At 45.8% G+C, this 27,328-nt stretch overlaps 1 protein-coding gene across 4 annotated transcripts in view; it reads left to right on the top strand.

Moving 5' to 3' along the window:
* OSBPL10 (oxysterol binding protein like 10) overlaps positions 1–27,328 on the top strand; it is a 310,207-nt gene that overhangs the window by 237,019 nt on the left and 45,860 nt on the right. For all 4 annotated transcript variants that reach the window (XM_086720579.1, XM_086720580.1, XM_086720578.1 and 1 more), the window contains one exon: positions 6,794–6,948. In XM_086720579.1, the coding sequence (XP_086576705.1) occupies positions 6,794–6,948 (155 nt within the window). The remainder of the gene's footprint in view (positions 1–6,793; positions 6,949–27,328) is intronic.

The following is a 27,328-nucleotide window of genomic DNA, read 5'->3' on the forward strand; positions in this document are numbered from 1 at the left end:
CTCACCTGTCAGACACCATTGATAGCAAAACACACCATTATCCTCCGTGCTGCTGAGAAGGAAGAGCTGCCGATGAAATCTGACACACCGCTGAGCGGGGGACAGACCGGTGTCCGAGACGTGGTGTTGCGGAACAGGAGTTGATGAAGTATGGTTTAGACTTGCATCTTGTTTTAGGACACGATCGTGAGAGTCTGTCTTTCAGTAGAGTAACGTGGTCGACTTCTTTCTTTCTTTCAACTGGTGTTTTTCTGTTGGTGTCTTTATGCTTTTCGTTTTTCTGCTTCCGTGTCGCCTTCTTGTTTTCTCTCTCTTTTGCTACATAGTCTGCTTCCTTGACTCATCGCCTTCGGCGTTTTGGGAAAAGTACTATATAAATCCTAGTAGCGGTTACAGTACATTTTTCAGGAGCATTCTTTAACCTATATTTTTTTTCTCCCTTTTTCCTTTGCTCATTTGTTTCTTCAGTTCAACATACGAGTGGCATCATATGGTATTTGTCTTTCTCTGACTGACTCATTTCGCTTAGCAGAATACATTCCAGCCCCATCCGTGTCATCGCAAATGACAAGATTCCATTCTTTTTTATGGATGAATAACACACACACACACCACACCTTCTTTATCCATTTATCGGTTGGTGGACACTTAGGCTGTTTCCACAATTTGGCTACTCGAGACAATGCTGCTATAAACATAGGCTTAGCCTATACTTTTCTAATCCTCAGAGTCAAGAATGACACCTCTTTTTGACTCTCGTTTAGTTGTATGCCACCTACTTCCAATTTCCTGTTTCTCTGCTATACTCTTCCCAATTTTTGATAATATAACGTGGTGGGAGGTGTTGTTAATATTTTAATACTAATTCAGTACTTCATGTGGTAACGGTCAAATCTTTTAAAAAAATAATTTTGACTCAACATTCCGTTATGTAACCATGTTTAGAAAAATTACTTCAGTTTACTTCCAGGGCTGGGACTAGGGTGAGCTGAGTGAGGTACTCAGCTTGAGCACACACTTAAAGGGTGCGGACGTAATTAAGATAAATGATGTTGTTTCCTTAAAAAATTTTTTAACGTTTATTTATTTTTGAGAGACGGAGAGAGAAAGCATGAGCAGCGGGGAGGGGCAGAAAGAGAGAGAGAGAGAGAGACAGAGAATCCGAAGCGGGCTCCAGGCTCCGAGCTGTCAGCGCAAAGCCCGACGTGGGGCTCGAACCCATGAACCGTGAGATCATGACCTGGGCCAAAGTGGACGCTCAACTGACTGAGCCACCCAGGTGCCCCGATAAGTGACGTTTTAATGACATGTTTTTAAACCAAAATTAATGCAAAAATAATGAAGGATGAGCAAAATATCAACATTTTAAATTAAAGACGGGATTCAGCACGGTGAGGCAAGGGAGACGGAGTCTTATGAGACTTTTCTTTCTTTTCATTTACTTTGGTTCAAAAATATTGTGTGAAAATGTCATTTATCTCGATTACTGAGTGTCTTGGTGCCACTTTAAAATTTACACCCCGGCGGGAGTGGGGGGGTGTCCTTTTTACCTCCCCTCATGCCAGTTCTGCTCGGCTGTGTGTTTAACTGGGCTCATTGCACACTCCCAGTCCAAAAGGACTTTTCTAGTCTCCAGCTCCTAATTGTGCTTCTGTTCATCATATACTGGTACGTGTCCGCAGGTCGTTTTGAACCCCCAGAAGGCGGAAACTTTTGAGTCTCTCTAGGGCTATGGGAAAGCCTGCACTGTGTAGAGTTCAAGAGTCTGGGCTCTAGAGGCAGGCTGTCTGGGTTGTAATCTTGACTTTACCACCCATTGGCTATTTGCACCTCTGTTTCTTAATCTGTCAAATGGGCCTGATAGTAAGACTTACTACCTCATGGGTCGTTTTTAGGATTAGATGAGTTAACACATATAAGGTGTATACACTAGTCCTTGGCACTTCACAAGAGCTCAGTAAATGTTGACTTTTTTTAGCAGAGGGAAGGTAAGTTAGCTCCAGACAGCATGGTCCCCTGGCCCCTGACCCCACCCCAAATCTGTAGACTTTTATTTGCATCTTCTGACATTTAGTATTGTAGCAAAATTCATAACTCTTTTGTTTTCCTTTAAGGCAAGTCCAGCTTTTCTGCCTTAAATGATTGGAAGAATATTCCCTTGATTTTTGTTATTAAAAAATATTGCCGAGTTTCATGAGCTAGGCATTCATTATACTCTACTTTCCTATGAGTTGGACATTTCAGCAACGAAAAGCCTAAAAAAAGATTGCCGGGCTGTGCCTACATGTGTCTTTTCCTGTTGACTTTGATGGAATGTGGTAGACCATATCGTCAGCACCCACGGCTCTGTCTTCAGCTCAGGCTGTTTCTTTTCTTTTCTTTCTTTTTTTTACATTTATTTATTTTTGAGAGACAGAGTGTGAGCGGGGGAGAGACCGAGAGAGAGAGGGAGACACAGACTCTGAAGCAGGCTCCAGGCTCTGGGCTGTCAGCACATAGCCCGACATGGGGGCTCGAACCCGTGAACCGTGAGATCGTGACCTGAGCCGAAGTCGGACGCTCAACTGACTGAGCCACCCAGGCGCCCCAGCTCAGACTGTTTCTTTTCTGCTGTCGTCACTTGCTGTTTCCGTTCCATTGACCGGACCTCTGTCCATCAGGATCTCTTGGATCTCTGTTGTGCATCTTTGGGATTCTCTTCCGTCTCACTGTTGCCTTGCTGCTCTTTGCAGCTGTACCTGGGGGAGCTTCCTTGTCTCCACATATTACCTATTTGACTTTCTTTGGTGTTGATTCTTCTTCCCAGTTTCAGTGTTAATTTTAACTCTACTAATGCTGATTCACTTTCCTCATAATTCCTTAGTGCATCTATCTCCTTTTTCACCTCAGTCTGTTTTCTCCTCCAGCTTTCTGGTCTTGTTTCATAGAGGCTCCTTTGTTCTGTGTCGTACTGATGAGACGCCTTTCCCGATGTTTTCTCTGATGCCTTACGTTAGGAATTTCAGAGAGGTGCTTCCTTCCTCTAAGCCTTCCGAGGATACCATTTCTTTTCACCAGCTCGGTACAATCCTTTTCATTTATTCTGTGTTAGAATTTTCCTCCTTCGTCCTGAAATGAAGCAGGCCTATCCAGACTCCTAAACTAAGTGATCATTTATTGGAGCACCCGGGTTAGTACTGACTCAGTGGTTCTTTGTGCTGAATCCATAGAGTATACAAAAAACTACATTCCCCAGCATGCATTGCTACCTTTGTTCCTCCAGTCCCGGCCTTTGTCTATCCCAGGATGCAGTGTGTCACTGCCTGTGAGACTCTGCTTCCCTCCCCATTATCTCCTGGGTTATTACCTCTGAATGATGGTGATAGGGAGGTGAGGGAGGGACAGAGTTGAGGTGTGGGAAAATGAAGGGAGCATTGTCTTGATTGCCTTTTTAAGATTTCTTAATTACTCTAGATGAAATTTACTACTTGTATAATTTTTTTTAATTTATTTTTAATTTTTTTATTTTTAAAATTTTAATCTTTATTTTTGAGAGAGAGAGAGAGAGAGAGACAGAGTGTGAGTGCGGGAGGGGTAGAGAGAGAGGGAGACAGAATCCGAAGCAGGCTGCAGGCTCCAGGCTCCGAGCTGTCAGCACAGAGCTCGACGCGGGGCTTGAACTCACAGACTGTAAGATCATGACCTGAGTGGAAGTTGGATGCTCAACCGACTGAGCCACCCAGGAGCCCCTAATTTTGTTTTTTAAAGCACTCCTGTATTTATGAGCTAGTTGCCCAGTATTTAAGATCTGAATCCAGCTCTCAGTCCCTGAGAAGTAGTTGGTTGGCAAGACAGGTGTAAGAAGTCTCTTTCCTCCTTTCTCATGGCAGATTCTAGTGTCTTGAACTTTGGGTTGGTTTTCTTAGCCCAGCCCCATCTATCCCCATCCATCTTACTATTTATGGGGACTCCTCCCAAGTCTGGAGTTTTTGGGTTTTTTTTTTTTTTTTTGAGTTTATTTATTTTGAGAGAGAGAGACAGTGAGAGAGAAGGCAAGAGAGGGGTAGGGACAGAGAGAGAGAAGGAGAGAGAAATCCAAGCAGTTTCCATACTGTCTGTGCAGAGCCTGACGTGGGGCTTGAACTCACAAAGCATGAGATCATGACCTGAGCTGAGATCAAGAGTTGGATGCTTGACTGAGCCACCCAAGTGCCCCTAAAAATTTATTTTCTAAGTCATCTCTACACCCACCATGGGACTCATACTTAAAAACCCAAGATCAAGAGTCACATGCTCCACTGACTGAGCCAGCCAGGCGCTCCTCACCTTTTTTCAGATGGCCTCAAGAACTGATATGCAGATGCCATTTTGCCATTAAAAAATGTGGAAAACACACATACTAAAAAATGTACCAAGTTTAACTATTTTTAAGTATCTAGCTCAGTACAGCGTTGAATACTTTCACGTTGTTGTGTAACCAACCTCTAGAAAACTCTCCATCTTGTGAAACAAACTCCATACCCATTAAACACTAACTCCCCTTCCCCTTGCGACCACTGTGCATTCTACTTCCCGTCTCTCTTTTTGCCTTTTCTCGTTTTTTTTTTTTTTTTTTTAACTTTTAGGAGGTTGTGAAACTCACATTCCTTTTGAAATTTACTGTCTCTGAAAGTCTTAATAGTCATTCATTCATTTGGCACGTATTTATTGACCGCATGTTGTTTGTCAGACCATATTCTAGGTTTTGGGGACACAGCCACGAGCAGGGGCAATATTGTCTCTGCTTTCAGGTGCTGACATTTTAGGAAGGAGAGAAACACAGTAGACCAAAAAAATGAGCAGGGTGAGCTTAGATAGGGAGTTTAGATACGTGCTGTGAGGACAGTAAACTGACTGACGGGGCCGGGGGTGCTTTGGGGATGGTGCTTTGGCTGGGGAGGTCCCAGGGGGCTTCTCTGAGCAAGTGATGTTTGAGTCAACCCCTGGATTTACGCAGGAGAGCTCTCCCCCAGGTAGAACTGGAGGGGGGGGGGGCGTGTTCTGAATGGGAGGAGCGCCAGGCGCGAAGGCTCTTGACCGTAATGAACTTGGCTCGCTTGAGGAATGGAAAAACTACCAGCCTGACTTGAGCCCGGTAAGCAATGAGGAGAAAATGAAATGAGACTGGGCAGTCTTGCAAGCCAAACAGCTAGATTATGTTCCAGTTGCCGAGAGGAGCCACTTGAGGCTTTTAAGCCACAGCTATGTGATCGAACACCTGACAGAAAAAAAAAAAAAATTCTGCATAAAACTATGCTTGTGTAGGATAATCCCGTACACAGCCACAGGCATGCAGCACATATCCAGCTCTTTGATCTGCCTCTGTTACTTTGTTTCCATCAGCCAGAGTCTCCCCAGTGTTAAAAGCCTGGGATACTTGCAGGTTTTTCTTTGACTGACTGTAATGAAAAGGTTGATGGATATGATTACTTTACAGGTGGAACTCCTGAGACCTGAGAGGTCGAGTTCTAGTGCACATAAGGCAGGATCCGCTTCAGCCCACCTTTTCTTCATCCCTTATACCTGCTCTTAGACCAAGAACATAGCCTCCAGAGGGAGGGTCAGCTGAGTTCGAGATCTTTTCTTATTCTAATGGTGGAATTGCTATTCTCAAGAGGAAAGGGAATTCCCTGCCATCACTCCTGTCCCCATTAGTAAGCATATATAGATAGTCTGTAATAATACCTGACTCGGAAATAAACAGTATGAAAGCTAAAAAAAAAAAAAAAAAAAGTCTTTGTTTTTCCCCCAAGGATTGAGGGGAGATTAGAAAAATGCTTTTGTTTTACGAGATTGGTGTTTGTAAAACGTTTCTTGCTAGAGTGGAATGAACATCGGTCCTTAGGGGCTTCCTGACATTGGCAGAGGCGGGGGCACGTGATGCAGGCACCTTTTCAGAGCCGTGGTCATGATGTCAGTTGGCATTTGTTTTTTAATGTTTGCTTATTTTGAGAGAGAGCTCACTCAAGAGAGAGCATGAGTCGGGGAGGGGCAGAGGGTGGGAGGGGAGAGAATCCCAAGCAGGCTCCACACTGTCAGTGTGGAGCCCAATGAGGGGCTCGAACTCTGCGACTGTGAGATCGCGACCTGAACCGAAACCGGGAGTTGGACGCTTAACCAAGTGAGCCACCCAGGTGCCCCATCAGTTGGCATTTACGCCACAATGTGAGCCGCCCATTTCTGATCCAATTTGACTTGTTTTTCACTATAAATATATATTTTTAATTTTTTAAATGCAAAAAAAATTTTTTTTTTTAATTTTTGTTTTGACACAGAGAACATGAGCAGGGGAGAGACAGAAAGAGAGGGAGACGCAGAATCCGAAGCAGGCTCCGGGCTCCGAGCTGTCGGCACAGAGTCCGAGGCGGGGCTCGAACTCACGGACCGTGAGATCATGACCTGAGCGGAAGTCAGACACTTAGCTGACTGAGCCACCCAGGCACCCCTTTTTATAAATATTTTTTGAAGATTAAAAAAATTAAGAAAAATCTGGCTTTGGTGAATGTGCTTCCCCCCCCCGCCCCCCGAAAGACGGGGAAAGAGCCAGCCTGTGGTGAATCTGGCATTGCCATTGTACAGATTCCAGTTTATAAATAGATCCAGATCTGCACGGCCCTTGGTACCTCATCCAAAACAGGCCCACTGACATTTGCCACAGGCCACTTCCTGGGCCCCTTTCGGGTCAGCCTCCTTATACAGTGGGGCACGGGTCTCTGTTGAGCCGTAAATGCGTGCCTTGGAAAATCCTAGGCATTATCCTGGGTCTTTCTTTCAGAGAACATCCTGGGATGGCACGGGCCCGAGTCACATTCCACGGAACAGCTGAGAAACGGGACGCTTGGCTCTTTGCCCGCGGCCAGCGCCAACGTAACCTGGGCGATTTTACCAAACTCCGCCGAAGACGAGCAGAGCCCGCAGCCAGAGCCAGAGGTAAGCGAGCCGTGCGTTCTCTCTCGGCACCTGCGTGGCTTGTGTTCTCGCTTGTCCCGAAATGTAGCAATCATATTTGTAACTTGCTCGTCTCTTTGTTTCAAGAGGAGCCAAATCATAAAACGGAAGCGTTGCCTGGAGAGGGAAAAGCGGGTCGGCGTGCGCCTGGCACGTCTGTTCTCGTGTCTGGCAGCTGCTGTGGGTGCGATGCGATCCGACCCACGAGGAATCTCCTGTTTGCATTGAAATGGGAGTCGTTTTAACTCCGAAGTGGGAGAAACTCAAACACGCCCATTCAAACGGTGCCCGTTGATGCGATGGGAGCAGTTACAATATATTATGTCGCTCCCCTGAATAATGGCTTCTTCATGTGGTCCGTGCTAACCTAAGCGCCTGCCTCACACGCTCGAGCCCTGCATGCTCCAGAACCAGGCCAGGGTCCCCCCGGGGCGGTGGCTGGCACTCCCGGGCATTGCGCTGCAGCCGGGTCCCCGCTGCAGGGGACAGCTGTCCTGCCTGGTCCGGGAGGGGCAGTCCCTGCAGATCCTCGCGACCGGCCGGGCTCTGGCAGGCTTCATGGACTGTCACCTGCCCGCAGGACTCTCCCGACTGACCGTACCCCTGAGCGGCAGCCGGAAGGAAGCCAGATGCAGCATTTCCTTTTGTTAATTTTACTTTGCGTCGCGAGGCAACTTTGTTGTTTGTGGCTTTGGATGCGCCCGTCCTATTGACGTGACCCTGTGACCTAGGCGGAGCCGTACTTGAACCGGGTGTGAGGGGTTCTTCTTCCTTCCAGATGAAAACACCGTAGCCTGAAAACTGTAGGGCATTCATAAAATCTGCTTTGGGAGGTTGAAAGCCCCAAGGCAGCTTCTTGGATCAAACGGTCTTGGTTGTCGACGGAGCATGTTTTTCCGGGGCACCTGGGTGGCTCAGTCGATTAGGGTCCGACTTCGGCTCAGGTCATGATCTCACGGTTGGTGAGTTCGAGCCCCTCATCGGGCTCTGTGCTGTCGGCTCGGAGCCTGGCGCCTGCTTCGGATTCTGCGTCTCCTCTTTTTCTGCCCCTCCTCCACTCACTCACGCTCGCGTGCGCGCGCTCTCTCTCTCTCTCTCTCTCTCAAAAATAAACATTAAAGAAAAAAATACCGTTTAGAAATGTTGTCCAAGCTTCACACGATTATATTCTGTGACAGGGACTTGGTAGCTTAGCTCTCCCAGAGGCAGGATCAGCCTGCCCACAGATATTTCATTAGCATCTATCAGGTGCCTTCGCAGGGCGTGAAATGAACAGGGGGCGTGAGATTCTTGAAAGCACTTGCCTCTACCTGTACGATGAGAGTCCGGTTGATCAACTTGCAGCTGATGTGAAGGTGACTCAGAAGGTAAGTTGGTGGCAGCTGAGTAAATGGTAGGAGCCCTGCTGCCCTATTGTTCTTCTGAGAGCCTTGGGTGGGGTCGCATGGGAGGGTTGAAAAGTGCAGTATGCTTCATTTCCTCCTCAACAAACCTTTGGGGGGGGGGGTCGCATCATAATAAATATATTTATATTTGAGGTCGTGCTCTAGGGAAAAATGAAGAGTAGGCGAGTAAGTTATTAGATATTTAGTAATAATTCTTTAGGTTCTCACTCCCAGCAGCATTCTTGGGCAAAACCTAACAGAAGCCATCACCTAATAAGCGTACTTACCGGGGCTGGTGACCTTGCCCGTCCTGTGAATCCATCGTTGTGCCTTCTGCTCTTCCCTGACAGTGCTCCCTCCAACCCTGATTCTCGAGAGGCCAGATCTGTCCTTTTTACCTGAAATGGTCGTCTGCTTTGCTGTACCGATCACTAGCCTCGGCAGAAGAGTGTATTGTTGTCCACGAGAAACAACCAGCTTCCCAGTTCAACTTGTTAAAAATACTTTGAGGGAGGGGCGCCTGGGTGGCGCAGTCGGTTAGGCGTCCGACTTCAGCCAGGTCACGATCTCGCGGTCCGTGAGTTCGAGCCCCGCGTCGGGCTCTGGGCTGATGGCTCAGGGCCTGGAGCCTGTTTCCGATTCTGTGTCTCCCTCTCTCTCTGCCCCTCCCCCGTTCATGCTCTGTCTCTCTCTGTCCCAAAAATAAATAAACGTTGAAAAAAAAAAATTAAAAAAAAAATACTTTGAGGGAGAAGAAGTAGGGAGAACTTTTTCCCCCTCAAGTTAGGAACATCTTTAATTTCTGGTTGTCGTATTACGTTTACTCCAGTCCGAGCAGCCTCAGGTGTTGTTGGGTATGTCCCTACAGCAGCGAGGACTTATGGGGGAGGGGTGATGGCAGCATGATGGTGTTTTGATGGTTTTCTGAGACAGGATCCGTCAGAGACTCCTCTCATTTTTTTCCCCCGAGCGACAGCTCTGGTAGATGAGTCTCACAGCCCAAAAACGGTCATTTTCTATTTTTATTTTGTCCTCTGTCACTTTTTTTTTTTTTGTCTTAAGAATTGAAGAAGCTAGCAATATCCACCCAATAGTTTTCCTGTCAGAAAAAAGGAAAATGTTTCCGTTGCCTCCCTTTTGTACAATTTGGAGAACGAACCCAAGAAGAAATGAAGTGAAATTCCTTATGAGAAGCTTCCTGAACCCTTCGATACAGAGAGTAGAGTTACTATGTGAGTCACTGCCTGGGAACTCAGGATTGTATTAACTCAGTCTAGTTCTCACTGGGCACAGACTGGCTGTCCTACCATTCAGTTCAACTCTTGACATTATCCACCTGGGCGGAGTGTCAGATCCCACAGGTTAAGGGCTCAGCCCCCCAGGACTCTCCCATCCCCCCTCCCCCCACGGCTCCAGCCGATGACAAGTCCAGGCCACCCGTGCTTCTGCCCAACCGGCTGTAGGTCAGAAGTTCCCACAAACCCCAGCGTGAGTTTGGATCATTTGCTAGAACAGCTCACAGAACTCAGAGAACTGTTTACCAGTTTATTATATACAAGGTTGTAATTCGGGACCAGATGGAAGAGGTGCATGGGGAAGGCTCACAAGTTTCCATGCCCTCCCTAGCCACCTCCGTGTGTTACCAACCTGGAAGCTTCTGAACCCTATTCTTTCTGGGTTTTATGGAAGCTTTATTGCGTAGGGATTGATTAAATCATTCGTGATTGAGCTCAACCTCCGGCCCCTCTCCCTTCCCTGGATGTCAGGGGGTGGGACTGAAAGTTCTGCCCCTCTAATCAGTTTTAGTTCCCCCAGGAAACTGTGTCCTTCCTTAGGTTACCTAGGGGCTTCTAAATGTCATTCATTAACATAACAAAAGACACCTTTCTTTCTCGCCCCACTCTCCTCACCCCTTCATCCCTTAGGGAATTATCAGAGTTTTAAGAGCTCTGTGCCCAGAATGGGGACAGACACTCTTTCTTACTATGAAAGTGTTCTACTCCCCTCCCCTATTCTGGCTTTCCTGTAAAACAACTTATAGATACCTGGAAAATTAATGCATTTTCAAGCTTAGTCTGTTCAATTCCCAGCAGAATAAAACTGAAAGACCAGTGTGTATTTAATATATGAGTTAGAGTAGAACTGTGGTTCTCCTCTACTAAAATTTTATTCTGCTGGGGCTAGAACTAACTGCATGTGAAAATGAAATATTCGTCCATAATGAAATGAGTTAGGATCTTGGTTTTACCCATTAGCAGACGATTTTTCAACTCCCTTCGCACCGTTTGAAATTGAAATTTAGAAAAAGGTTTTTGTTGTGCTGTCTTGGGAAAGAATACCTTGTAGTAGGGTAAGGGAGAACAGTGATGGGGAGATACCGGGATTGACCCTCTCGGCCCTCCTGATGGGAAACGTAACAACGGCATGTCCCGGAATTTTGTACGGCTAGGTGTCAGAATGCATGATTGGCTTCATAAATGAACTTGTGTGAGACTTGGAAGCCTGAGAGGAAACCAAGTTCCTTGTGCTGGTGCTGCTGGTGGGCAAGCCATGGGGGTGTGTGTGTCCCAAAGCAGTTGCGGGGGCCAGACGCATTGTCCGAGCGCCTCAGGCCCACCTGCTTGGGCTGGAGAGGCTGTTGGGGTGGCAGCTGCGGCCGCTTCCCACCATCAGGACCTTGGCTACCTACCGCCTACCATGGTGTGTCCTTGAAATAAAAGTTGAAGGGGTCTTTGCTCTTCCACTCCTCTCAGAGATTCTGTAAGCACCTAATTCCCATATCTAATCCCTTTCTGATTGAAATACCTGGTGTGGTTTCTGTTTCCTGCTGCAGATCAAGACCAGTCAGTTGCACTTGGGGATCAGAAAGCAGAGGGTGACATGGAGACAGTCGTGTGTGTGACCCTGTGGACCTACCTTTCTGGAGGGACAGAACCTTCATTTTTTAAAAGTTAGTTTTATTGAGGCGTAATTCATAAATAGTAAAACCCACCCCTTTTTGAAATAGTTTTGAGAGAGAGAGAGAGAGTGCGTGCGAGCAGTGGAGGGGCAGAGAGAGAGGGAGACAGAGGATCAGAAGTGGGTTCTGTGCCAACAGCAGACAGCTGGACACAGGGCTTGAACCTATGAACCGTGAGATCATGACCTGAGCCGAAGTCGTATGCTTAATGACTGAGCCACCCTGGGGCCTCATACCCGCCCTTTTAAATGCAGTTTTGACACTTTTAAAGAATTAAAACACAGAGTAGCTCTATCACTTGACAAAATTCCCTTGTGTTTCTTCATAGTTAGCCCCTCCTCCTAGCCCTGGACAGTCCTCATCTGTTTTCTGTCCAGGTAGCTTTGCCTTTTCCGGAAATCCACAGAAATGAAATCGTACGGTGTGTGTCCCCTTTTGAGTCTGGCTTCTTTTGTTTTGCGTAATGCATTTGAGAGCCGTGCACGTTGGCGTGTTAATCAGGGCTTCCCGCCTTCTTCCTGCTGACTTGTGTCCATTGGATTCAGAGTTGGTTTCCCCACTCACCAATCGAAGAACATTTGGTAAACTTAACTTAAATCCCCCACGGATAAACTAGAAACAGGGAAGCATGTGTTAATCATTTAAGGCAGATATTTGGTATCTGGACACCTACCCTTGGCCAGGAGGGAGGAGGTGGAGAATCAGTACTACTAATCTCTTTCTCGGAGACCCTGAGCAGAGGTATTTAAGCTAGTGCCTCGAGAGCCCGCTGTCAGTTGCTGTGCACCCCTGCGTTGACTGTTCCTTTACAGACATTGCCTGGTTAATTGTCTGAACTTCAGGGCAACAAAGTTGTCAAGAGATCGCACACCCTACATCCCCCCCAAATCTAGCAGGCTCAATAAGACTTCTTTTTCTTTCTTTCTCACATTTATTTATTTTTGAGAGAGAGAGAGAGAGAGACAGAGCGTGAGTGGGGGAGGGGGAGAGAGAGAGAGAGGGAGACACAGAATCCGAAGCAGGCTCCAGGCTCCGAGCCGTCAGCCCAGAGCCCGACGTGGGGCTCGAACCCGTGAACTGCAGGAACTGCAAGATCGTGACCTGAGCCGAAGTCGGATGCTTAACTGATTGAGCCACCAGGTGCCCCCCACCTTTTTTTTTTTTTTTTTTTAACAGAAAGACTTCTTCTAATGTCCGTAAGTACTGAGCATTTAGCCAAATGGGCTTTGGTTAGAAAATTGCAAAATTGAATTTTTAAGTAAGCACATCATAATCTCTCCCCCACTTCCCCAAGGGAGGGGAGGAAATTGTTTTACAAATGAAGGAAGGAGACAGATATAAAAGATTTAGCTGAATTTTGCCTCAAGAAGAATTTCCATGCCCTTGGTGGATTCGTCATTTTAGCACTGAACTTTTGAACCACCTAACAACACAGAATGCTGTGAATTTGAAATCGTCTGACATTCAAGTTGAAGCCTGGCCAGTATAATCCCCTCAACCCAGTTTTATCATCTCCTGATTCTTCACCTCCATGATACATAAATGTATAGGTATTTATGACTAAGGGTATGTATCAGGCACGGGATGGTGATGGATTTTGGAAGATAAGGTAATAGATTGTTTTGATCCTTTGGATAATTAACACAAATGTTCAGTCTTACGTGTTTGTTCAAAATATGTGACACCCATTTATTTGATTCCAACCATTTAATGAAGGAGTGAGACATTTATCACTTGACTTCTGGCAATTGAAAATCACTTTATTGAATTCTGAATTTAATTTCAAATGGTCGCTACACAGGAAATATTGTTGACCACATTTGTTAGAATTTGTTACAAGGGAGTTCATGGGGAAAACGATCCCCTCCCCTCCCCACCCCACTCCCCATCCTGTCACCAGTTTGATCGCATCTCCTTCCCAGATCCTGTAGAACACCTCTTTTTTTTTAAATCTTTTCTTTGAATCACTAAATCTTAGAGTAGTCATTAGGGGTCAGATGGCTGCTCTCCAAAATGGAGTGACTGACTAACTGGCCAAAAGTCCACAAAACTGGCCCATGGGAGACAAGATTGGTATCTGGACTTCCTCCCTCCCAAGCCAATACCTTTCCTCCACACCAGACCATCTCCTGTATCTGGTAGGATTCTTTCAGTTACAATAGCAGAGACTCGAACAACTAGTGGCTCAAGCAATAAATAAAATCTTCTCACAGAATAAGAATTCTGCCAATCAATACTTCCAGGTTTGATGGCCTCAAAGGCACAGGCTTCTGAAAAAACAGTATGGAGGTTCCTGAAAAAATTAAAACGAGAACTACTGTATGATTCAGTCATCTCACTTTTGTGTATTTAAGAGAATCTCTCAAAGAGATGATTATTGTAATTCAGAATAGCCAACAGGCAGAAACGACCCTAAATGATCATCCGTGGATGAATGAGTACAGAAAATGTGGTTACACAATGGATTTGCATTCAGGCTTTAAAAAGAGTGAAATCTTGTCATTGGCTGCGACATGGGTGAACCTTGAGCGCATGATGCTGAGTGAAGTAAACTGGTCATGATTGCATTTACATGAGGTATCTAACTATTCAAAGTCAAACAGAAAGTAGACTGTTGGTTGCCAGGGTCAGGGAGGTGGTAGAGAAGGAGAATTGAGGCGATGCTGTTCAAAGAGTTTAAAGCTTCAGTCATGCAAGGTGGAAATGTTCTAGAGATCTGTGCAACAGTGTGCATGTAGCTAATACCATACATCTAAAAATTTATCAAGTGGGTACATTTCAGGTGTTTTTATCATGTAAAAACTGAGTATTTCTGTTTAAAAGGGTGTGTGTGTGTGCGTGTGTGTGTGTGTGGATGGATGGATTTCTTCTTACTATTGGCTTTTTATCCTTAGGCGTGTCACTTCCTGATTGCTGCATGACAACTACAGTCCCCAGCATTACATCCTCACAACAGTATCCTTTAGAATGTAGGAAGAGATGGGGGGGGGGGCTCTTCTAAAGACTCTTACTCTTTTCCAAGACTCTTGATGTGGGAAGGGCAGCCCCCCGCCGCTGGTCCCCATACACTCTTTCCGTTATATGGTAGCCAGAACTGGATCACGTGCCCATGCCAAGACCTAGAACACATTGTTGGTAACTGGATTTCTAGAACTACTTCAAAGCAATCATGAGTCTGCCTCTGTGGCTGTGGAAGAGTGTGCCTTCCCTGGGTCAAAGGATCTCGAGTCCTAGAGATCTCAAAATTGGATTCGTTAAGCAAGGTTGGAAGAGGAATCTGCCTTTGGGCAGTAACCGATGGCGTCTGCTGGATCCCTAAATGTGCCCCGAGCAGCTTTTCTTCATGCAGAAATCATCTTCAGCTTCCCTAGGACTTTTCTAACCCGGCCATGTCATCTTGGAGACCAGATTCTTTGAAGGTAGACCCCACCTCTGGTGCCTCTTTGAAGATTCCAAAACAGTTAGGAAAGTACTGTGCACATAGTAGACCTTTTATAAATATTTGCCGAAGGAATGTGAACGATAAGGTACATTTGTACTGTTCATAACTAAAGGGCATGCTTCTCCCTTGTTCTCGGTTCTAGGCTTCGCTCTTCCTGGTGGTTCTGGAAGCCCCGGTAGAAGTAAGTTTAACTTATTGAGTGGCATATTGAGTTACGTAGGCTGCTGTGACAAAAGATTCATTATTGGCCCGTGTCCTGGACCTTTCCAGGCAGAAGGCTCTCCTCGTTGGTCCATTTCTAGCCATTGGCGTTGACCACCTACGCAAAAGGTACTAGATGGTGGTAGTTATATGTGGGACCCTTGTTATAGCCACTGAAGACAGTTTTAGGTCCTGACATGAGGAGTGCACAGTGGCTTGATCATCTGGGTGTTTTTTCTTCTGCTCTTCTGGCTACTGGTCTGAAAGGAAAGTAGTCCATCCATCGGGCAAATGTAGAAGATTGCTATCTGACCCTCAGGACATTAAAAAATCAGAAGGATTCAGGTCGTTACTTACCTTTGCAGACACACTTCTCCCAAGTTTGCTCTGTGTCTGAATATACTAAGACAGTAACTGTTCATCTACTCAGTTATTTGTTTATTCATCAAACATGGAGTTACTATGTGTTGGACCTTGAACGGAGAACTCCTTAGTTCAGAAGATTTTTATAAACTAGTACTATAAACTGAATTGTGCCTACCTCCCCTTGCAAGTTCATATGTTGAAGCCCCAACCCCCAGGTGACGTATCAGGGAGATAGTGTCTTTGGGAGGCAGCTAAAGTTAGGTGAGGTCATAAGGGTGGGGCTCTAATCCAGCACCCTAATCCAATAGGACTGTAGTCTTGTAAGAAAAGGAAGAGAAGGAGACCCCTTTCTCTGCCCTGTGGAGACAGAGTGAGAAGGTGGCTTTCTGCAAACCAGGAAGAGCCCTCTCACCAGAACCCAACCATGTTGATATCCTGATCTCAGTCGTCCAGCCTCCAGAACTCCGAGGAAAATAAATTCTCAGGCACCTGGGTGGCTCCATTGGTCAAGCGTCTGACTCTTGGTTTCGACTCAGATCATGATCTCACGGTTCGAGAGTTCAAGCCTTGCATCAGGCTCTGTGCTGACAGCACAGAACCTGCTTGGGATTCTCTGTCTCTCCCTCTCTCTGCCCCTCCCACTCTCTCTCCCCCGCTTCTCTCAAAGTAACTAAATAAACTTCTGGAAAAAAAATTCTCTTGTCTAAACCGTCTTGTTCATGGCATTTTGTTATGGCAACCTGAGCTAAGATACTCAGCTTCTTAACAACTTGCATAATTCACAATACTTAGGATTTGTTTTATATTTTGAGATTAGAAGCAGAAGAGATGGTGTTTAGGCAAGTGATGTTTCCAGGAAGTGATGTTTCCAGGTTAGTTATGCCAAGACTATGTAGGTCCTGGGGTATGTGGCCACAAATCTGCCTGTGGCTTGCAGCAGTCAAAATGACGATCTCTGAGGGGCGCCTGGGTGGCTCAGTCAGTTGAGCGTCCGGCTTCGGCTCGGGTCAGGATCTCGCAGTTTGTGAGTTCGAACCCCGCGTCAGGCTCTGGAGCCTGTTTCAGATTCTGTGTCTCCCTCTTTCTGCCCCTTCCCCGCTCATGCTCTGTCTCACTCCGTCTCTCAAAAATGAATAAATGTTAAAAAAAAAAAAAGTTGACGATCTCTGAGATGCCATGAAAGACGAATACGTGTTTCTGTGATATTCTAGTATGTTGTTCCTTCCATGGCTAAGAGTGCCTTTTTTCTTGCCAAAAAAAAAAAAAACCTCACATTTTTTTTTGCCCTTTTTTCTTCTTTTAACAAACCAACAACTATAACCATCGCACACTGACCTGAGCGCCTTGTGCATTTTTCAAGGTCTCCTCGAGCTTGGTTTCCGGTGGCATTAATGAGCTCTCCTACTACAAGGCATGATGGTGTAATTTCCTCCGCAGCTTTGGGGGATTCATTTCAGTGTATGCTACTTTTTCAAGGACTTTTTCATCCTTCCATCCTACTTCTTCCTCTTCCTCTCTCGCTTTTTGTCGGTGATACTAAAGTTTTGTTTTCTTGACTGGGTGTTGCTCTTGTAAGAGGGGTGGAATATAGTGGAAGGTCTCAAATCTACCTTCTTGGGGGCTTGTAGGGTATGTCTCAGGACTTTCATTGGGTTTCAACACTGGAATCAACAGGTCTTTGGGGGTAGCCTTAGGAGTGGTCACCATGTTACCTCCCTTCTCTCCCCTCCCCCCCCTCCCCCCAGCCAGTGTGGCTTTGTGACATAAACACAAAGGGAAGTAGCCGCCTTGGATTTGACAATTGTGAGCTGGAGCCATATGAAGAGAATCAGCACCAAGTGGTATACTCTGTTCTACCCTGCAGCAGTACTCGAAGGATCCAGTGCTTTGAACCTGGTGAATGAATGGTTTTAAAACACTGCAGTGTTTAGTATGGATTTTCCCTCCTCTTCCTCCTCCTCTCTCTGCCTCCTTCTCATTGCTCTTGCCACGAAGGGAGGAAGTCAGATGTGAACCAGAGGTGAAGAGTTGAAGAGTTTGTAAGGATGTGGTAGGATATTTTTTTTAGTATTCTGGTTTTGGGGGTGTTTTTTTCTCTGCTTATGAACGTGGCCCCGCGTTTCACAACCCCTTGCCAGCCTCCTCCCATGAAATTATACCAGGAGAAACGAGCTTTTCACCATCTGCCTGGCTTACATTTTTATTTGCCCACAATGAATAACTATTCTCGAGGTGATTTATATGCTGCCCTGGGATGACGTTCACTTTCCTGAGATGGAAAGTCGGTGCTCAGAGATTTATGATCTTGGGGAAAGAATGTTATGGAAGAAAAGAGTACAATCTTTTCTCACATGTACTCTGGGCTCTGCCCGCATTCATCAATGAGGTCTGTATCCCTTTTGCAATGAATTGAGTTTTGTGGCTGGCTCGTGGGCCTGTGCAGTGCAGGGGCATACCGGGTGCTAAATCAAGATTGTGGATTCTCAAATTTGGGGTGAGGAAGACGGGCATGAGCAACTAGGCAGGCGGAACGTTGATTGCATGTGCACCAGTAAGAGAGCCGTAGCAGCAAGTCCCCGTAGCGACTTTCAGACTCTGTGGATACAGGAACACCGCTTCTCTAACGCTTGAGTATACTTCACCAGTGGCTAGGTGGCTGCCCGTCTTGTCTCCAGTCACCTCAGGACCGTAGCTGTCCTTGGCCCCTGAAGATACTGAAGCAACAAGGGCCACAAGGTGGCTCCTGTGGGGTGACAAGTGCGGTCAGGTGTCATGTGACGCCCCGACACCACCATCTTCTTTCTCGTCTTCCAGGGCACCCCCATCCCTCCCCTTTTCTCTGTCATTCCCCCCACCCGCTCTGTACCCAGCTAAGCAGACGCTGGACTGTCCTCATGCCACATGTGGCTGTCTCCGTTGGCCACGATAATCCCAGCAGGTGACCTCGTTGTGAATAAGTGAAGGAAGTGTGGCGGAAATACGGGCAGACGGAAGGAAAGGGAACTGTAACTTTTTCGGAAATGGAATTCACCATACTGGAGAACCGTGTAGCCTTAATAGGCGCTCTTCAGCGGGTCCCACGTCACTGTTCACGTTTTTTCCCGATCTCCTCAGGGTTTCTTTCCTTTCAAAAGAATTAAGAGTGTATGTAACTTTGTTTCTTAGAGTTATTTTATTTTATTTTTTTTAATGTTTATTTTTTGAAGGAGAGAGAGACAGAGTGTGAGTGGGGGAGGGGCAGAGAGAGAGGGAGACACAGAATCCGAAACAGGCTCCAGGCTCTGAGCTGTCAGCACAGAGCCCGACGCGGGGCTCGAACTCACAAACCGCGAGATCATGACCTGAGCCGAAGTCGGCCGCTCAACCGACTGAGCCACTCAGACGCCCCTCTTAGAGTTGTTTCAAAATTTGTAGTGCAAAAGTATTAAATCTCCACTCGTTCTAGCGAATGAATGTAGAGTACTTAAGCCACATTACGAGTTTCAAAGAGCTTTGTGGGTCACTCCAGAATTCCAGGCCCTTACTCCACGAATGACGGTATGTTTTGGAAAATGTGTTTCAGATTCCAAATATTTCTTTTCAATGGCCTGTGTACTAAAATGCAGGGCCAGCTTGTAGTTCTGACTTAAAAAAGAAACGTATTATGCAGTTCAGGGAGGAAAGGACTCCTTTGGGGATTTGTGAAGTTTTCTCACAGCAGACGGATACCAATTTCATGTTCTGAGTTGAGAAAAGAAATGGAGACAGGGGAAGGGACCACTTTTATGTTTACATGCCTTTTTGTGTTCTACTGGGATGCATTGTTAGAGCTAAAAAAATTTAGTTAGTTCGTTAGTTTATTTGAGAGAGAGGGAGAGAATCTCAAGTAGGCTCAGTGCAGTCAGGGCAGAGCCCGATGTGGGGCTCGAATTCATGAACCATGAGATAGACCATGACCTGAACTGGAATCAAGAGTCAGATGCTTAACTGACTGGACCAACCAGACGCCCCTGAAAACTTTATTTAGAATCAGCTTTTATATAGAAATCTAGAAATTCCCATAATGGGAAAATACCCACCCATTTTAGGTGTTGCTCTGTGACATCAGTGGTCCTCACCTAGGAGTGCAGGTGGCACTCCTGTGCCCTGCAGATGTGAGGGACAGGTGTCACAATGGTTGCTTCCCTAGCCTTAGCAGAAAGCCTTTATAAACATCAGAGTGACTGCCCCACAAAAGCAAGTTTTTTGTTTATATCCGTTTAGAACACAGATTCCTTGAAGAGGCAGTCAGTAGAATATAAAGTACAAAAATCATAATAAAGGCCACAAGGGGCACCTGGCCAGCTCAGTTGGTGGAGCATGTGACTTTTGATCTCAGGGTCTTCGGTTCAAGCCCCACTTTGGGCATGGAGATTACTTAAAAAAATTTTTTTTTTATAAAATAATAAAGACAGTGAGGGATCTTGTTTTAGATAATTTGGCTGTTGAGAGGAGTAAAAAGTTTGGGAGAGTCCCAAGGGTATTTTGGGGAGGTAAGGTTAATGATTACATTTCTAGGATAATAGGAGTAAAGCTAAAATTTCCTCCTTCTCTTGAGCATGTTGGCATAGAGTAGATGTCACTTTAAGCTCCTGTCTTTTTTTTTTTTTAAGTTGTTTTGTTTGCTTGTTTATATTTGAGAGACAGAGTGCAAGTGGGGGAGGGGCAGAGAGAGAGAGAGAGAGAGTGGGAGACACAGAATCAGAAGCAGGCTCCAGCCTCTGAGCTGTCAGCACAGACCCTGACGTGGGACTTGAACTCACGAACCGCGAGATCATGACCTGAGCCAAAGTCAGGTGCTTAATGGACTGAGCCACCCAGGCGCCACTAAGCTGCTGTCCTTGATGAGGGGTGGCAGGATGCCTCTCTAGGATGTGGCAGGGCAGTCTGAAACCCATCCCCTTCACCAGCTGCCATGGGGGATGTGGGCAGTGTTAGTAGTAATGATTGGAGTCATTTCCTGCTGAAAATGTCAGAATCAGATGAGATCACATATTTTCAGTGTTCAGCCTAATGCCTAGCACATAGTAGGTGCTCAGTGGTAAATCAGCCCTTACTCCCATTGTTCTTTGGCAGTCCCTGTCCCTGGATGTAAATGTCTTGAGAAACCCCCAAGAATGTGTTGCTGTGCCATCCTGGGTTCCTCAAGAGACACTCATTTTTCCTTCGTTAGTCTTTCAAAAGAGTAGCCTCGGTCTAAATGAGTGTAAATATATCTGTATGGTGAGGCTTGATTTACAGAGGACTTTCATGAACAACTTCTTCAAATACAGCTGCTTCTGATGTAACTAATTTCATAATCATCAAGGCAGTCGTGTTACTGGTATCTTGTCTGGGTTCTCTTGGAATAAGTCCTAAAACCAGCCAGCCGGTTGGCCGTGTGGGCCCAGGTCACTGGGCGTCTGTGAGGTGCGTATGCCCAGGTGGGCTGATTTTCACAGCATACCCCAGGCTTGCCCACCAGAGGAAGTTTGGGGTGTCGAGAAATAAAGGAAATCTCAGTGGGTTGTTTTAGTTTTCTGTTGCTGCTGTAACAAATCGCCATAAAATTAGCAGCTTAAATGACACAAATTTGTAATCTTACAGTTCTGTAGGTAGGAAGTCTAAAATTAAGATGTTGGCAGGACTTCATTCCTTTCTGGAGGCTCTAGGCGAGAGTCCATTTCCTTGGCTTTTCCAAAGCTTCTAGAGTCTGCCCTCTTTGGCTCGTGGTCCCTATCTCTCTCTTATGGGCCAAGAACATTGCTTCTCCTTGACTTTCCATAGTCATGTCTACCTCTGGCTTCCTCTTCTGTGTCCCTCTTCGACTTTTAAAGACGCTTCTGGTTATATTGGGCCCGCCCAGATAACCCAAGATAAATCTCCCTACTTTAAGCTCAGCTGACTAGCAACCTCAAATACCCTTACTGCCATATAACCTAAAATCACCATCCTGGGGATCAGGACTTGGCTGTCTTTGGGCCATTCATCATCCTACCGCAGCAAGTAAGTTGGTAGGAACTCACCGAGTACATTAGATATATCATGGACATCAACCTGAGCTCCCATCGCTGGCTTGAAATAGAGCAAATCGTTCAATTGCTCCCTTTGAGGAAACCAGTCAGCTCAGCTGGCTGTGCTATTAGGAGAAGAGTCCTTGGCTTTACTTTTCGTACACAGTGAAACCTTTTCAGCCTTGCTTCCGGCCGGTCTGCCACTGCCCCTCACCCCTTCACCGACTCCTACTGCCTTCCAGGGGCCTCAGAATTACACCAGACGTGGAACGGTGAAGTCACCTCTGACAGTTTTTATACAGTTCTTAGCCAGGCAGTGGAAGGAGGACGACTTTAAAAAAAATGACTGTGACCCCACTTCATTGTTGCATAAAAAATACAGCCGAGGCCCTGTAGGAAGTCAGCAATAAAAGTCCCCTCGTTCAACTCCTTTTCAACTCCTCCTTCCAAGGCCGCCTCCTGCAGGGGGCTGCTGTCTCTCTTCTGTGGAGTTTGTTTGCACAGCAAACCTACGTACGTGTTCTTTTAGAAATTTTTACGACGGCGAAATGGCCCTGTAGATAACGTATACAGGTAAAGTGGCTTTTTAATTGAACAGTACATCTTCAATATGTTCTCACGTCAGTGCATAGATTGTTTGAATTCCTTTCAACAGCTACAGAGGAGTCAACTCTAGGATTGTATCACGATTCGCGGGGACCCTGAGCCTTATTTAACCAGACCTTAGGAGAGACGTTTAGGTTGTCTGGTTTTTCTTTTACAGGTAGCGTTCTGCTCATGTTTTGCACACTTATGCAACTATGTCTCATGTAGGGCAAGTGTCTAGCAGTGGAATTTAAGTGGAATTCAGTCAACAAATGTGGGAATTAAACATTTTGCTAAGTATTACCAAATTGCCCCCTAAGACGGAGCCAAATTTATAATCCCACAGCAGCATGTGAGGGCTGCTATTTTCCTGTCTTTTTTGCCATTAGAAATGAATACCAAGTGCCTTTTTTCTCGCTAGTTTTTATTTTCATTTAAATTTTATTTTTGATATTTATCTTTAAGTGAGCTGTATGCCCAGCGTGGGGCTCGAACTCACACCCAATGATCAAGAGTCACATGCTCCATTGACTGAGCCGGCCAGGTGTTCCTCCAGTTTTTAATTTTGGGAAAAAAATGGTGTCTTGTTTTATTTCTGTTTTTATAATTATGGATGAAATTGAGTATGTTTCACGGATTTAGCCATCGGTGTTTCTCTTGTTTTAAGTGTCTCATTCATGGCATTTGCGCATTTTTCAATTCATGTGGGCTTTTTAATTAATATTTTCCAAGCATTCCTTTTATATAAAGCCAATGCTTCATAATGTGGGGCAAGTATTTTGTCCACATCTTGGGTGCACTTCAGTGATAAGAAGCAATAGCAATTATGATTAGAGTCACCACTATAGAATCTTTTCCCATGAAGGATTCCTTCTCTTGAATCAGCTTGAGAGTCAGACTCTCATCCTTTTGTAAGTTAGCATTAGTGTCAAATGAAGCCCCAGAATTGTATGTGTTGCTGTCCAGGAACACCACCGGGATGAGCCAGTATGTTGCTCTGGATTTGTGTTGGCTGATTTATAGGGAGGTACAGCAACTATGGGAATATCCATGAGGCAAGATAGATGCTTGTCCTTCTTGAAAACGTCATCTGGCAAGAACCAGGCGGTCCTCTCACGGAGAGCATTAGCTACACGGAGCCCTTGTTATCCCTCCCCTCCCCTTCCCTTCTCCCTGGTCCTACCTCTTGCTCTGAAGCAAATGGCTAAATGTGTAAGGACTCATTTGACAGTGGTTCTGATTGGGACCCTCCGTTTTCACCCAGGGTCTGATGTTGCCGGTCTTTAAGGCAGTTTCATGCGGAATACTTCTCAAGTTGGAAAAGACATTTCTCAAAAAGAAATGTCAGAAGTTAATTTTTTTTCTAAAGATCTTAGATTATGGATGACATGATAAAATAAAGTTACCAGTTAAATGTCAATTTCAAGCTAAATCTCACATAGCATGGGTTATTTTTATTTTACTGTTTTTTTTTTAAGTTTATTCATTTGAGAGAGAGGGAGCGTGGGTGAGCAGGGAAGGGGCAGAGAGAGAGAGAGAGAGAGAGAGAATGAATCTCAAGTAGGGGCCACACTGTCAGTGCTGAGCCCACTATGGGCTCGATCCCATGAACCGTGAGATCATGACCTGAGCCAAAATCAAGAGTAGGATGCTTAACTGACTGAGCCACGCAGGCGCCCCACGGTGGGTTATTTTTAAACTTGCAAGAGGGGTGTTTGTTTCGTGATCATGCCGTACGAATGGGGTGAAAACTTAACTGTACAAGGTAGAATATTTGTCAAAACATTTACCCAAGTGACAAAACCTGGCTTCGAGAACCCTCATAGGGTTATGTTGTGCTGGAGAGATGGAAACTCTGTGCATCAGAGTGATCTTAAAAAAAAGAAAAAAAAAAAAAAAACAGGAACTGAGTATTGAGAAGCCTGTAGGTCCTCCCTGAGTACGTTTACACCTTAAAATTCACTGTCTTCTTTTTGTGCTAATTATGATAACCCACAGTTCTGATCGTTAATAGTGCTCACCACATGTGTTCATGGTCCCCCACATGTGTTCATGGTCCCCCAGGAAGACTACAGCTGTCTCACAAATTTCCCCTTGAAGTTTCCACCGAACGAAGCATTTGAAAATGGGGCACAGCAGAGTGTGATAATGTGACAATTTTTAAAGTAGGAGACATAGTAAGCCTCATTTGGATTTTATGGCAGTGGAATAATAGGGGGAAAAAAATGAACCGTTAACGATTACCCTCTTAGATCCTAAGTATCAATTCACATTTGAATGCAAGCACGGAGAAACCTTCTTTGAATGTCCTCTGTCACAGTGGCTAAGAGAAACGGACATACACAGTGCAAATTAAAAAGCAGAGAAAACACCTGCTATTTGAGCCCAAAGGTATTGAGTGGAATTTTAGAGATCGTACTTTAGCAGCGCCTGGTTGGTGCTTCCTCATCGTAGAATTAAGAGCCGTGGTGGTTTTGCTTTGTTTTGTTTTTTCCTACAAAACATTAGAGCCTGTTTCTCCCAGATGCTTTTCTGTCCGTTAATATTTACAAAAACCAGGATATAGTGGAAATATATCAGAACTCTTCTTAAGCAGAGTAAAAAGTCTCAAGTTGCCCGAGCTTTGTGGGGTTTCTAAAATTCCTGGCTCATCGGCTCCTTTGAGAGCCAGGTAATAATAATCCAGAAATTACCTTTTGAAGTGAAAGGGCATAGATCTGCTGGGTTTTAGATCCTTGAAGCCTGGGATGTAACCGTGTACTCCCGGCACGCAGGAAATCCTCGGCGAGTGTGCGTTCTGTGTGGCCTGGAGAGAGCATTATCTGCAGCGGAGTCCTTAATGCACTTAGCGTCTTTCCATTATTCATGACACAGTCCCTTTTTGCCTGCAAAGAACAGTAGATGCCTCTTGCTTTTAATGACTTGTAAATCGAGACTATTCTGTGGTTTGCTGTGCCGCTGGCTCTTTCCAGTGTTCTTTGTGTTACCGTAGCCTTCCAAAATTGCCGCTGGAAAGAGTCAGTCGGGAATTTCTCACCGAGAGGCATCGATGCTTCAAATGGACAGACGAAGTGGAAGGTCACAATGAAAGGACCGCCCTCTTCCAATCCAAGTTCATGGCTTTCCGTTTCCATTTTAGGGCTGTCACGTGAAATGTCCCGAACCTGGTCTCCTGTTGAGAAACACACTTTGTTTCTTCAGCTTGCGCCTACACGAGTGTTTGAGAACAGGTGTCCACTTGTCCGTGTTTGGATCACCTGGCGTTTAAGCCAGTGCGGTGTCCACACTAGGCGCTCGGGATGCTGTGTGGAGGGTCGGGGGTGGGGGGCAGGAGTACGTCTTCTACCAGTCTTCGTGTGCCTGCTGCCTTTCTCTGGTGCTCCTCTCGACCCCCGTGGCCTTCAGTGGTTAGAGCCGCACTTCTCAAATGCTAGAGCGCATCAGAAGCACCTGGAAGGCTGGGCAGAACACAGGTTCTGTGGCGGGTGTGGGGGAGGAACTGGGAGGTCATTCAGTGGGCATAGGGGTTCGGTTTGGGAGGATGAGAAAGTTCTAGAAAGCTGTTGGACAGCAGTGTGAATGCGGTTGACAGCCTTGTACGCTTAAAAAAAAAGTTAAGATGGCGAGGGTAGAAAGTGATATATTTGTCATAACTCATGGAATTATACACTAAGGTCTCTATGTTGCACCATGTATAAATTCTATTTCAACTAAAAAATGAAAGCAAAAAAGCCCCAACGTACACAGATCTGGGCTGCTTGTCCCCGGAGTTTGAGTCCATAAGTCTGGGATGGGTCCCTAGACTTGGTTACCTTTTTTTTTTTTTTTTTGCATTTGTTTTTAATATGAAATTTATTGTCAGTAGTCTTTGCCGTCAAGCTCACAGTGACGCTGAGCCTGCAGGTCTGGGGACACACCTTACGTAGGCCTGACGCAGGGCTCCTCCCACGGTGGCTCTGCATACCCTCGGTGCTTTGCATCTTTTTTTTTTTTTTTTCTGTCCCCATCAGGAGTTGCGGCCCATAACCGGGCATAACTTGTGGCATAAGCAAGGCCATCCTAGCAGTTAGCGGCGTCACGTGGTGCCATCGACCTGAGTTTCATTGTGTTTACTTTCTGAATAAAGGTATCTACCGTCTGCAGAAGCAGAAGAGATCCATCACCCAGCACGAAGCGTAAATCAATAATAATTTAAACCGTGGATATAGAAAGTCAGAATTCTTGATGTGCATCCATGGTTACGACAGAAACAGACCATAGGTAGTAGAATTCCTTTCTTTGAGTTTTTAGGTACAGAGTAATTCTATTGCTATTGGTTACCCCCAATGCATCATTCCTTCAACATTTTATTTCTGAGGTGACAGTGTTTGTGAGATTGTTCTTTTGTGCTTCCTTAGGAATTTTGGATTTTCAAAACGACCTCTTCTCACTGAGCTTTAGATTACCAGGAAGTTAAGGAAAGATAGGGCTGGCAGTGGCCTGTGAGTGACCTTGGCAAAACTTACCCATGGGGTTTGAGAGGAGGGAGGGATTGTTCCTGACCCAGGGTCATGGGAGTCTGTGTCCTGGCATGGGGCTATTTTTGCAGAGAAGTAACAAATGGTAGAGGAAAACGAACTGGGAGAGCATTAAAGGTGGAGAAGCAGTACTGTCTCATCCAACATGCAGTGATGGGACGTTTGTACGCTGACCAATAAGGTAACCACTAGCCACTTGTGGCCAGTGAGAACCTAAAGTGTGGCTAGTGCCTTTAGGGAACTGAATTTAAAATTTGTATCTATCTATCATCTGTCTAGTTTTTTTTTTTTTTTTTAATTTTTTTTTTTTTTTCACGTTTATTCATTTTTGGGATAGAGAGAGACAGAGCATGAACGGGGGAGGGGCAGAGAGAGAGGGAGACACAGAATTGGAAACAGGCTCCAGGCTCTGAGCCATCAGCCCAGAGCCCGACGCGGGGCTCGAACTCACGGACCGTGAGATCGTGACCTGGCTGAAGTCGGGTGCTTAACCGACTGTGCCACCCAGGCGCCCCATCATCTGTCTAGTTTTTAATGCTTATTTGTTTTTGAGAGAGAGAGACAGAGACCGAGCATGGACAGGGGAGCAGCAGAGAGAGAGGGAGACCCAGAATCGGAAGCAGGCTCCAGGCTTGAGCTGTCAGCACAGAGCCCGACGTGGGGCTCGAACTCACGAACCGTGAGATCATGGACCTGAGCTGACGTCAGACGCTCAACCGACTGAGCCACCCAGACGCCCCTAAATTTTATGTATTTATTTTTAATTGATTTACCCAGCTACGCATGGCTGGTGGCTACCACACTGGGCATGTAAGTCTAGAGGATGGAGTGAGGGTGCTGTCAGCTATAGGCTGGAGAGAGTTCAGGGTGGGGAGCAGGAGGGGAAGGGAGAAAGG

The sequence above is a fragment of the Puma concolor genome, chromosome C2 (assembly GCF_028749965.1).
Source record: "Puma concolor isolate L17-30 chromosome C2, mPumCon1.1.hap2, whole genome shotgun sequence".
Lineage (NCBI taxonomy): Eukaryota > Metazoa > Chordata > Mammalia > Carnivora > Felidae > Puma > Puma concolor.